This window comes from Schistocerca gregaria, chromosome 1 (genome assembly GCF_023897955.1).
Source record: "Schistocerca gregaria isolate iqSchGreg1 chromosome 1, iqSchGreg1.2, whole genome shotgun sequence".
Taxonomy (NCBI): Eukaryota; Metazoa; Arthropoda; class Insecta; order Orthoptera; family Acrididae; genus Schistocerca; species Schistocerca gregaria.
Window position 1 is genome coordinate 412,077,497 of NC_064920.1, and position 13,729 is coordinate 412,091,225.

General features: G+C 38.0%; 1 protein-coding gene across 1 annotated transcript in view; it reads left to right on the top strand.

The window, feature by feature from the left end:
• LOC126349891 (mutS protein homolog 4-like) overlaps nucleotides 1-13,729 on the top strand; it is a 259,596-nt gene that overhangs the window by 162,448 nt on the left and 83,419 nt on the right. Inside the window, exon 10 of the mRNA XM_050002468.1 lies at nucleotides 12,468-12,571. Coding sequence (XP_049858425.1) covers nucleotides 12,468-12,571 — 104 coding nt within the window. The remainder of the gene's footprint in view (nucleotides 1-12,467; nucleotides 12,572-13,729) is intronic.

A 13,729-nucleotide genomic window follows, 5' to 3' on the forward strand; every position in this document is an offset into this window, starting at 1 on the left:
AGCCTTTTGCTCACTGTATTTGACCCCTGCCACTTTTAGAATTTGAAAAAGAGTATTCCAGGCATTGTTGCCAAAAGGTTTCTTTAAGTCCACAAATGCTAGAAATGTAGGTTTGCCTTTCCTTAATCTATCTTCTAAGATAAGTCGTAGAGCCAATACTGCCTTGCGCATTCCAACATTTCTACAGAATCAAAACTGATCTTCCCTGAGGTGTGCATCTACCAGTTTCTCCATTTGTCTGTAAAGTATTCACATTCGTATTTTTCAGCTGAGATTTATTAAACTGATAGTTCGGTAATTTTCACACCTGCTTTCTTTGGGACTTGCATTGTTGTATTCTTCTTGAAGCCTGAGGGTATTTTGCCTGTCACATACATCTTGCCCACCAGATGGAAGAGTTTCGTCATGGGTGGCTTCCCCCAAGGCTATCAGTAGTTCTAATGGAATGTTGTCTGCTCCCAGGACCTTCCTTTGACTTAGGTTTTACAGTGCTCTGTCATGCAGTATCATATCTCCCATTTCATCTTCATCTATGTCCTCTTCCATTTCCATAATGTTGCTTTCAAGTACATCGCCCTTGTATAGACACTCTGTATACTCCTTCCACCTTTCTGCTTTCCCTTCCTTGCTTAGAACTGGTTTTCCATCTGAGCTCTTGATATTCATACTGGTAGTTTACTTTTTTCCAAAGATCTCTTTAATTTTCCTGCAGGCAGTATCGGTCTTACCCCTAGTGATATATACCTCTACATCCTTACATTTGTCCGCTAACCATCCCCGATTAGCCATTTTCCACTTCCTGTCGATCTCATTTTTGAGATGTTTCTATTCCTTTTCACCTGCTTCATTTACCGTGTTTTTATATTTTCTCCTTTCATCAATTGAATTCAATATCTCTTCTGTTACCCAAGGATTTATACTAGCCCTTGTGTTTTTACCTACTTGATCCTCTGCTGCCTTCACTTTTTCATCCCTTGAAGCTACCCATTCTTCTACTGTATTTATTTCCATCGTTCTTGTCAATCATTCCCTAATGCTCTCTCTTAAACTCTCTACAACCTCTGGTTCTTTCAGTTTATCCAGGTCCCACGTCCTTAAATTCCCACCCTTTTGCAGTTTCTTCAGTTTTAAACTGCAGTTCATAACCAATAAACTGTGGTCAGAGTCCACATCTGCCCCTGGAAATGTATTACAGTTTAAAACTAGGTTTCTCTGTCTTACCATTGTATAATTTGCGAGGGTGGTTTCAAGAGTTCTCGGAATCACCACGAATGGTCAGCATTACTGCAATGAGTTGTTCATGTGATATTCATTGGGCTGTTGCCTGTAAACACATGCCACTTCAGTGCTCTTGGAAGAGAGCTGTGGCAATGACATGGCTCTGTTGTTGTTCCCACATAGTGATTTGCGAATATGGAAAAAATCGAGATTCGAGCAGTACTTCATAAAGAAATGTATGAAAGCAAAGGACATTCATGCCAATTTCCAGAATACACTGGGGGACTGCTCCTTCATATTCAACTGTTGCCAAGTGGCGAATGAATTTAAATTTGGTCGGGAAAGCTTAGATGATGATCCGTGCAATGGTCAGCCAAGATGTGTCACTACTCCACAAAACATTGCAAAACTGCAAAAAGTGATCTTGGAAGGCTGAAAGTGCATGAAATTGCTCACCCTTACCAGATGTCATCTGGAAGGTTATATCAAAAACGCATGAGAATGGATGTATCGGAACAATGTTTGGCCCGTTTTAGGAGAAACAAACAAGATTTTCTGCACTAGTTTGTGACCACAAATGAAACTTGGGTGCACTACTATACCCCAGAGAAAAAAACCAACAGTCAAAGGAGTGGCGACAGCTGATTCTTCACCACCAAAGAAAGCAAAAACTATTCTTTTTGCAGGAAAGGTCGTGGTATCATTGTTCTAGGATGCAAAGGGGACTCTGTTAGTAGATTATCTCACTACTCGGCATACATTTACTGGAGAAAACTACTGTAACCTCCTGGACAAATTGTAACAAAGGATACGCAGATAAAGGCCAGGCTTAGCAAGGAAGAAAGTTATCTTCCATCAAGACAATGCGCACCCGCACACATGTGATGTTGCCGTGGCAAAATTACATAAACTAAGGTATGAATTGTTGCCGTACCTGTCTTATTCACCTGATGTGGCTCTGTTAGTGTTCCATCTCTTCCCAAAACTGAAATTTTTTCTTGGTGGACACAGATTCACTTCAAATGAAGAATTGATAGCTAGAGTTGACAACTATTTTGCAGGCCTGGAGGAAACTCCTTTTTGATATGGGATCAAGGCACTGGAACATCATTGGGCCAAGTGCATTAATCTACAAGGAGACTACATTGAAAACTAAAAAAAGTTTCAGTGATGTAAGTACTTTTTTTCTGTTCCTTTCTGAGAACTTTTCAAACCATCCTTGTATCTGAAACCTTCCAGTGTCTTCAGGCCTCTTCCACGAATACAAGCATCTTTCATGATTCTTAAACCAAGTGCTAGCTATGATTAAGTTATGCTCTGTGCAGAATTCTACCAGGCAGCTTCCACTTTCATTCCCTATCCCCATTCCATATTCACCTATTACTTTTGCTTCGCTTCCATTTCCTACTATCAAATTCCTGTCTCCTATGACTATTAAATTTTCGTCTCCCTTCACTATGTGTCTCTTCATCATCTGCAGAGCTAGTTAGCATATAAACTTGTACTGCTGTGGTAGCCGTGGGCTTCATGTCTATCTCGGCTACAATAATGCGTTTTTTATGCTTTTTATGATAGCTTATCCATGCTCCTATTTTTTATTCATTATTAAACCTACTCCTGCTTTACCCCTATTTGATTTTGTATTTATAACCCAGTATTCACCTGATCAGAAGTCTTATTCCTCCTGCCACTGAACTTTGCTAATTCCCACTATATCTAACTTGAACCTCTCCATTTCCCTTTTTAAATTTCCTAACCTACCGGCCCGATTAAGGGATCTGACATTCCACGCTCCGATCTGTAGAACACTAGCTTTCTTTCTCCCGATAATGACATCCTCCTGAGTAGTCCCTGCCTGGAGATCCAGATGGGGGACTATTTTGCCTTTTACCTGTGGACTATTTTACCCAGTAGGACGCCATCATAATTTAACCTTACAGTAGAACTGCATAACCTTGTGAAGAGTTAGGGCTGTAGTTTCCCCTAGTTTTCAGCCGTTTGTGGTACAAGCACAGCAAGGCTGTTTTGGTTGTGTTACAGGGCCACATCAGTCAATCATCCAGACTGTTGCCCTTTCAACTACTGAAGACGCTGCTGCCCCTCTTGAGGAACCACACATTTGTCTGGCCTTTCAGCAGATACCCCTCCATTTTCGTTGCAACTTCGGTACGGCTATTGGTATTGCTAAGGCACACAAGCCTCCCTGCCAACAGCAAGTCCATGTTTCATGGGCTCTGAAATAAAGATCCTGGCAAGTACTTACCTTTAAGAGGCAATATTTTAGTACTACTGACAGATGCATATGAAAGAATAAGAAACTATCCTACCCCTTAACTCAACAAAGCCTTCCCACCTACAAAGAAATTTTATCCCTCCATATTCAGTGACTGCACATTGACTACATCTGAAATCAGAGATGGGGCAGGCAGATATGTGACCTCGACTCAGCTTCATGTGTCGTATGCTTACTTTAAGGCCCTCATTTAATCCAATGAATGATCCATCAGTCAAAGTCTGTACAGACAGATTAGCAAATTATAATTAATAATATTGAATAAATCCTGAATGATCAATAATGGTAGACAATACTGATGAATAATGTTTAAAATCAATTAAAGATTTATTGTAACAAATGAGCAATTAGAAAATGGTAGCCCCACATCAATTGCAGTTAATAGTCAAATAATGAAACTGTGCAGAACAGTAAAACAGCATAGTCGCAAGACATGTGCATACATATTCCCTTCTCATTCCGTCAATGTACGAAAACACACATATCATTCAAAGTTTGGTGGCAATCTTCACTAAAGTAAACCATGTAATGTTGTTCATTATTTATGATAATTTGCATGAAATAATATTAAGTCCTTGAAGCCTAACAGAAACTAACATTAACAGCAGTAAATAATTTCTAAGTTCAGATCTACACCTACTCACCCATTTGCAAAGCTGAAGTTCAAATAAAGGCTATAAATCAATTATCATACTGACTGCATGATACATTAAGTTCTCCACAGGAATACAGTACTAAATATGACTCAGCATTTGGTCAAGGTCATGCTTATGTCCCACACTTTTCACACAGTTAAATTTTTATATTGCACTCTAAGTCTACCTCTGCACCTTTGAGAAATGAACTAGATCCCATATCCATACACAAAAAATTGAAGTCTTAACTAGTGCGGCTAGCTCACTGCCCAGAATGTTATCAACATCAGCATCGCCCTTGCTTCTGCTAGTGCCTCCAGCAGACTACAAAAATTACCAACTGTGCCGAATGACCACAGGGATGCTGACCCATGTCCTGTTATGCTCTTGATCTAATGTCAGATAACAATTAATGCAACAACTTAAGTAAAATGACCACCATTCAAAATTAACACCAGTTACATACACACACATGTCAGAATAACTGCTTCTCTTCAAAATTTATTATTTTGCCTCCTCTCATGATAACAAAAGTGCATCAGAAGATGAACTATTAATTAAAACATCAAATTGTGCCACCAGTCCATTCCATTTCAAAGACAAAATGTACATTAAACAAACAGATATGAATAAAGCTGGCTAGCTTATATGGAGTACCTTTCAGCTCTCTATTCATTGGTGCTTTCAGATTTTTAATTAATCATTACTTTTATTTATTATCATTTGAATAACCAATAAATTCACTATTAAATTCTAGAAATCATTGTAAATGAAACAAGAAGCCTCTACAAAATTTCTAAAACTGTGGTGAATGGTATTATCTACAGAAGATCAGTCAGTGATCGATATATAGAGAAATAAACTGTGATTTAAATAAAAAATGTAATGATCTAGGAGCTGTGTTCTTAAATTTGAATAAATTCTTAGGTAATAAATGTTTGAGTGAAGACGGTCCTAATTTAAATATGTTAGGATCCAAAATTCTTAGTAAAATATTCCCTGATTCATGCAAAATTATAAAAAAATTGCAGAAACTTATAAGAAATGATGGGGATGAAAAACAGTGTTTGGTAACGAAAACGGCTGTTTGATAACGAGAACTACAAGATCAAAGTGGTATCCAAGAAAGTGTATGCTTGAGACCATAAATAAGAAAGAATGTGCCTATGTAATGCACTTGAGTATAACTGGTCTAAGTGTTGACTTTTCAAACAAAATCCGTAAAGTGGATGAATTACAGATTATTCTATCTGAATGTAGAAATATCAATGTTATTTGTCTCAGTGAACATTGATTTGCATCTGGCAATATTAAGACTCCTAATAAAATTGAAAAGAGAAATCACTTGGAAATTCTTGCATACTTACTCATTCTGATACAAAATATGAAATAAGAAATGATTTTAATGATTTGAATGGTGTGTGTACATTTGAAAGCTGCTTTATTGAGTGAAGGGACCTAAATCTTATTGTAGTTTCTATTTATAGGGTATCAGAGAAAGCTACAATTAAAGCTTTTCTGGCGAGCTTTCATTACCTACTTGAAAAGCCCAGTAAAAAACAAAAGGGACAAAAAAAGTAATGGCTGCTGACTTCAATATTAACTCCGTAGTTGAAAGCAATGACATGTCTAAATTCACTGATTTAATAAAAAGTTTGGCTTCAAAATAAACTTCATGCAACCCGCTGGAGTAAATGCACAGTCAGCTACCTGTATTGATAATAGTCTAACAAATTATTTGTTTGAAGATGTTTATAAATTTTGCATAAATTTAGGAATCTCCAATCACTCTGCATTGTTCATTGAACTACCAGAAATTAACAAATAAATTTCATGTAAGAAAAGTCACATGAGAAGAAACTTCAATGACAAAAATTCAGTTACATGTAGAAATAAGTTAAGAGAGGTTGAATGGCCTTACGACAGCTGTATTCCAAGTGACAGTAACTTTAACAATTTTCAATTGGCTTTCTTGAAATATTTAATCTAATTTTTCCACTTAGAACCACATGTAACAAAACGACTAATAAATGGATAACTCCAGGTATAAAAAATATCTATTGCCAGGAAGAGGAAACTCCAAAATGAACTGAAATATAATAGAAACAGATGTTTTAATGAGTAGTTTCGTCATTATAAAGCTATATTTAAAGAAGTTGTGAAGGCAGCCAAACAAATGGCAAACAATAAGTTCATTGTATAACACAGAAGTAAAACAAAAGCAGTGTGGTTTTTTGTCAAATGAGACTTAGGTGTTAGGGTTAGAAGTAAAGAAATTTCTAGGATTAAAGTAGGTAATAGCCTTATTGTAATTTGAACTCAAATATCAGAGTGTTTTAATCAATTCTTCATAAATGTGGCAAAGTCAGATGTTGATGTAGCAGAGTAAAGTAAATCCCTTTGAACTCCACCAAGAAGATGAGTATCTTATGGATTAAAAAAAAATTCACAATAAAGGATGTGAAAAATGTAATATTATCACTAAAAAATAAGATCTCTGCTGGGTGGGATGGAATGCCCACAGTTTTAATCTGCTAGGAACTTTCATATCAGTGCACATTCCACTGCAAAGTGAAAATCTCATTCTGGAAACATCCGCCAGGCTGTGGCTAAGCCATGTTTCTCCAATGTCCTTTCTTTCAGAAGTGCTAGTTCTACAAGGTTCGCAGGAGAGCTTCTGTTAAGTTTGGAAGGTAGGAGACGAGGTACTGGTAGAAGTAAAGCTGTGAGGACAGGGCGTGAGTCGTGCTTGGGTAGCTCAGTTGGTAGAGCACCTGCCTCTGAAAGGCAAAGGTCCTGAGTCCGAGTCTCAGCACACAGTTTTAATCTGCCAGGAAGTTTCATATCAGCGCACACTCTGGTGCAGAGTAAAAATCTCATTCTGAACACAGGAATACTTTGTGAGACTGAGTTGTATCTAGGGATAAGGGAACTTTTCAAATTGACACAGATGGAAGGAGCAAGGCTTCATGGTGGTGGAAAAAATGTGAAAAATTATGTAATAAAATCTTAGAATTACATCCGAAAAATTTCGCAAATATACACCCAAATATCTGTGAAAAGTCACGAAAAGGATGAAACGGATGCAAAAGGGGTAAACAAAATGAAATCTGAGGGAGTTGATGATAGTGAAATACGAAAACTCGCCAAAAACCTAGTAAACACCAACAATACCTTCAGTTCAACAGCTGCCACCCATTCCTTACCAAGAAATCCCTGCCATACAGCCTAGCCACCAATGGTCAATGCATCTACAGTGGTGAGCGGTTCCACTTGAAATATACTGAGAGTCTCACTGAAACCTTCACAGCCCATAATTATCCTGCCAACCTTTTACAAAAACAAATATCCCGTGCCTTATTGTTCCAGTCTTCCACCACCTCCCAAAGTCCTATTGTCTAGCCACAGAGGAGCATTCCCCTCATAACTTAGTACCATCCAGGACTGAGCAAATGAATTACATTCACCGCCAGAGTTTCTACTATCCCTCGTTGTGCTCTGAAATGTCCTGCCCACCATCCATCCCATCAGCACCAGCTTCTCTGAATTGTGCAGAGAACTTTCCCTGCTATATATTCTACGTTCCCGTAATCCTCCCAGCCTCATCCTTTGTTAGTCATTGTCCTCACCCATCCAGCCCCTTCCCTGTTCCCATTCCAGCACTACACAGCCCTGATTCCATCATTGCACGCAGTCGTTTTACTTCTCTCCTTTTCCGAACCCCCCCCCTCCCCCCTCCATCTAATCTGTAGCACTTCATTATCTGCAACTCATACCCAAGTATCCCTCCCCTCCCTGCCCCAGCCTCGTCCTTACCCCCACTCAGTTGCCACTCCCATCTCGCACTGGTGTTGCTGTTCAGAGTGTGGCCTCAGTTGCGTGAGACTACAGTCATGTGTGTGTGTGTGTGTGTTGTGTTTGCATGAGTGTGTGTGTGTGTGTATTTGTGGTTGTCTTATTGTTGTGCCTATCTGCAACTTGGCATCTCTGCTGTATGTGAGTAACAACTTTCCTTTTCATAATATTGTTATGTTCCATCCTCGCCTCTCTAATATCAATTTGAGTACGAATCTTTTCATTATGTTCATCACATTTCTGCTCCATATGACTGAATGGGGCATCCCAATGACTTTGCTTCTATCATTAATTTTTTTTTATTAATGTATTAATTTCAATTTCCCTCTTTTTCTAAAATGGACCCCATATAGTAGAAGTTGTCAGCTTTTTGATGTTTTCCTCTCCATGTAAAGTTCATTAGTAAGATATCCTCCTTTTTTATAATTAATTTGTAAAACCCAGTTTTTATATTCAATTGCTAGCTAATTACATATACAACATAATTTGCATCCTCTACATCTTGTACCATAATTACTTGGTCACCAGCAAACAGTAAATGGTGCAGATATGTTCCATCAGCAATCTCTGGCCTCATTCAGACTTCAAAACCTGTTTTACCATATACAATCAGCATCTACCAGAATTTAGATTATTTTAAAAGAAAGTTTACTTTTAGTGTTGTATTTGTAGATAGGCTGTCGAGTAATGTAACTGTTGTGTGAAAAATAATTTTCAGGTGTAGTAGTGTTCTGGGCTGAGCCATGTGGAAAACGCAAGTTTTTCTTACGTTGTAGGTGGATATGTATGGGATATGATGATTTAGTTGCATTTCTCTTATAATATTTAAAATTAGTTTAACTGAAAAGCAGGATAGATTTATAAGTAATTTATAAAAGCAGCAGACTATTTATTTTTAAACAAATGAAATAAGACTACTTACCACTGCCTATCTCTGACTTAATCCACATCAGTCCATCCACTCCATGTGATACTCAGTGAAGCATCATATATCAACAAAAATAATTCATTTTTGAGAATGTAATGCAAATGGATAGATAAGAAATCTACTCACCAAGCAGTGACTGGAGAAGATACATATAAAGGTATTGAAATCTTAAGTTTTTGCAGACAATGGCTCCTTCATCTGGCAGATGTATCAAAGGGGAAGGAGGAGGGGTAAAGGAAAATGACTGTTGAGGTTTAAGAAATGGAGTGTGTTCAGAAAAGTCACCCCTAACACTGTTGCAGAGGAGACTTACCAGACAGGATGAAAAGGAAGGAATGACTAATTGTTGGGGACTGCACTGGATGAAATTTTCATCTAGTGCATTTCCCAGCTATCAGTCTTTCCTTCTCATCCTATCCAATAAGTCTCCTCGGACCCAGGGTTCTGGGTGACATTACTGAACTTGCCCCATTTCCTAAATCTCACACTATTTGCTTCCCCTTCAACCTTTCTGTCAGAAGAAGGAGCCATTGTCTCTGAAAGCTTGCAAATTTCAACACATTTATATGTGTTTCTTATCTATCCGCTTACATTATACGGGGGTCATTCCATAAGTCATGGCAACTATGGTATATTGTATGAACATGTGACATCACGATTATCACAGTAAATACATTTGAAAGCCCATGGGAAACTGTACAGAAATTGATTGACAGAGTGGGCAGCCCACATCTACCTGTACTGTCTTTTCAATGACTGTTATTGAACAGTTTTTAACAGGGGACTGGTGTTGGACTATGCAGGAGTTAACAACACACATAGATATGTCATGAGCAACAAGTGTTCTGCATTTTATGGCAGGACTTGATGGTGTGCAAGAAGTGTTGAAAATGAGTACCACATCAGTGAACACAGGTGCATAAATGGATGCAATATGAGAGCAGCCATATTGACCTGGAGCAATATGAGCAGGAAGTGGATTATTGCAATTGATGAAACTTGGGCTTGAGCGTATGAACCAGAATTGAAGACCCAATTAGCAGAATGGTGTTATGCAGGTTCACCATGATGACACAAAATGCAAGAGAATCTGGAATATGGCAATTACCGTATTGTGGATTGTGACCCTGTTAGGGACAGCTGCACTATCTATGTCCAGTATTACTGCAACTTTATGCTGTACCACCCGCAATGCACACTTCAGTGAAAACACAGCACTGCTGGATAATGCAGTCAGACTACATGACAACACTACAACCCACACTTTGGTGTATGTGGAGCATCCTTGTCCACCCACCCTACTCACCAGACCTCAGTCCATGCAATTTCGACCTCATTCCACAACAGAAGAAACCATTGCATGGGAGACACTTTGCAAACAGTGCACTATCTTCATGATATTTCAGTGACAGGTAGCATAGATTTATGGCAAAGCCAATAGCAGTCAACACATTTCTCAATGCTGTGTGGCTACACGAGAGGACTATTTTGAAGGACAGTAGTTGATTTTAATTCATTTTTGTACCACTAGTTCTGATGCCCAGTGAATTTGCACAGAGTTTGAATTTGTGTGTGTCATTTCACCCTTTGTCATGACCTCCTGTATTGGAACCAAATTATATGCTAGCATTCAGATACATACTAACTTATTGGTTCAGCACAAATTGTGGAGCTCCCATGTTGTCACATTATTCCAAGACTTCTAGAATGACCTTCATATTTTAAGTGAGGCCTCAGTATCAGGAGGATACTGCTAGTGAGCTATATTCTGCTGTTTAGGTATCACAGAGTGTCATCTGGATTGAGTGAATTGATGTGGAAGTAGTGACAGCTAGGGAGGGATGTGGTGTGTGTACAGAGGGAGGGCAGCAGGCAAAGAAGATAGCAGTTCAGGTGAAGAAACAGAGATTACCCAACTACAGGCAGTGTAATTGCTTTTTAACACAAGAATACAGAGGAACAGAGTTTGAGGGAGGGTGTGAAATAGAGAGTGGATGCCAAGAAAAAAGTATGCAGAGGGCATATGGTGTGAGGGAGGATTCTGTGATCTGAGGAGTTATTTGTACACACAACTGAAGTGAAGACCAGAGGAAATATGAAACTTTTAACTAAGAGGGAATTGTGAGTGGAATGGAAATAGGAGATTAGGAAGTGGGAAGAGGCAGGTGGATGACAGGGAATAGTGAAGATAAGACTGGGAGAATGCAGGATCAAATGTTGTGTTGGAAGAATAGGTCCTACCAGAGCTCTTTGAAGAAGCTGCTATTAGGATGGATGAACCAGATGGTAGAGGTCATGAAAAGCCATTGACTTTGACATGTTGTGCAAAGTAGCTTGCTGTGCAGCTGGGTGGTCAGTCTTGACATTGACCACTGTTTAGCACTGACCATTCACAGAGGTTGGACGGTTGTTTGGTAGGTGGTCATAGCTATCCAAAAATCTCTGCAGCAGTTGATATATCATATGGCTCCTTTCCAAATGGCCTTGGGACCACTGAGGTAGAATACACCAGTGGACGGAATAGTTAGGAACCAGATTAGTGTAAGGTTGTATCAGTTGGACAGTGGAAAAACACCAATTAAAAGTGGTAAGAAAGATTTCGGTAGGATACTGCAAACTATTATGTATTGTCAGAGAGTGTGTTCCAAGCTTTCCACTGCAAATTGTATTGAGGGTGTGCTAATGTATGCCTAGTTAGCAGATGTGAGTTAACTATTCAAAAAATATTTCATGTTACACCTTTTTGTAGAGCAGATGTGGATGATAGTGCCTGTCACTGAAGAACTTATGCAGAACTTTCAGTGTATTGGTAATGGCATAGTTTTTCACTACAGATAATGGCTGTGTATGCTAAGACTGTAGGGAAGAGATGTATTCAAGTGAAAGGAGAGGAAACTTTCAAAGAGAAAATTTTATTGACACTGGTCTTTTGCAAAGTCACCAGAGAGTTGTTGCTCAATGTCCATGAAGACAGTTCTTCAAACAGATAAGGATCAAGTGAACTGAATTTGAGAGGAAGTAGTGAAGTTATGAAAAACATGAATGCTGGGGTATTTAGGGCCTTAAATCATAAAGATGTCATCAGTAAATATGAATTTCACAAAGAGTTTAAGTTTTTGGGTAACTAATAAGGTCTCCTTTTGGTGGCCAGTAAATCAGCATGAAAATGCTATATCCATATCTATGCTGTGGATCTGTTTGTATGTTTGTGAAGTGTAGTAGCTTATGTAGTAGGTGAATGTTGAAGATGTTGGGTGACATATATGGCAGCTGGATCATAGTTCAAAATATTTGTTTGAGACCTTTATACAGAGACTCTTTTATGCTACAGAGCTTTGTATAAACTTTTACCTTTTTTCATATTATAATTTTACAACTTCCACTTTTACCTGTATTTCATTAATAGATGTCCATATTTTCATCAGTCTGAAATTTAATGAACAGTCCCTATAGAGTGGTTCTCTATTTCCAATTATGGTTAGAACTTTATTCTTTCCAATTTCTCATTCCAGTATATTGGTGTTTGCATGTTTTATAGGTTCAAAGAAACAGATCAACATTTTGCTTTACAACAGAGCTTTTAATACAGGCTGATGAAAGATGCAAAGAAGCTTTTCATGAAATTCAGATGCTAAGCAATGTGTAAGTATTTTTTCTGTAAAAGGAAAGCAAACTATAAATGCAGGCAACCTTCAATTTCTTTCTTGCTTGTACAAGAAAAATTTAAGTTTTAAATAATATAACCATAAAAATGAAAAAATTACCAAATTTCAGTAACTAACCTTCATTGCTTATTCAAATTGTGAGTGTTAACGAACTAATTTAGCACAAAACAAATGCTTTTGTGTTTTTGTTTCTTCCCTATGTCATTTTCATTTTCCACCAGTCCTTTTCCTTTCTGTTACACATCTATTACTTTTTTCCTCTCATCCATTGACAGTCATTTGATCTATAACAAGACATTAAATATGAACCTACACATTTTTCTCTTTTATTATATTTCACTCAGATTTTGCCACCCAACAATGGTTTCTCCATGTCATTGTGTCATTGAGTGTCAGGTGTTCATGACAATGATGAGGAGGGCACAAAAAATATCTTCACTCAGCAAATTTGATGGAAAACTGAAAGCTAATTACTTGTGCAAGACACTGAACAATTCAGTTAAAGACAACTCAATTCAGACATACTGTAGGATTTTTACTGAGTGAGTATGATTGTCACCAGGTTATGAAGCACCCACTGTGGGTTAATAACATTACAAAGTATCCAGAGAAATGGGCTAAAGTGTTGTTTCAAGGATAGTTGAACATTTTCTGACAAATAACAGCCTAATAAAAAATAGTATTTGAGAAGTCTGTGACAAACTTGAAAAGCAATTACTTCAAAAAAAAAAAAAAAAAAAAAAAAAGGGGGGGGGGGAGAGAGAGAGAGAGAGAGAGGAAGGATTAGTTCTTAGTAACGTCATTTAATGTGTGATTTTCACAGTTATTAAGTCAGATAAGTGATGACTTCTCTATTCTTTTCCTGACTAGTTGAATTTTCTCTAACATTTTTCTTAAACATGTTTCCTGCAACACTTCTTTGCCATATAATAGACCTTGTTTACACAAGACAAAGCCAATGCAGGAGGCAAAAGTACAATGAGCAGTTCAGAACTTGATTAAGTAATACTCCACTATCTCTATTTCCAGCTACCAACAAAACTCTAGCTTATGAAGTCAGTCTCACTCATTAGGCTGTCTGGAATGTTGCAAAGGAAACCTGCTTGCATGTCTACCATTCACAAAAGATTCTTGC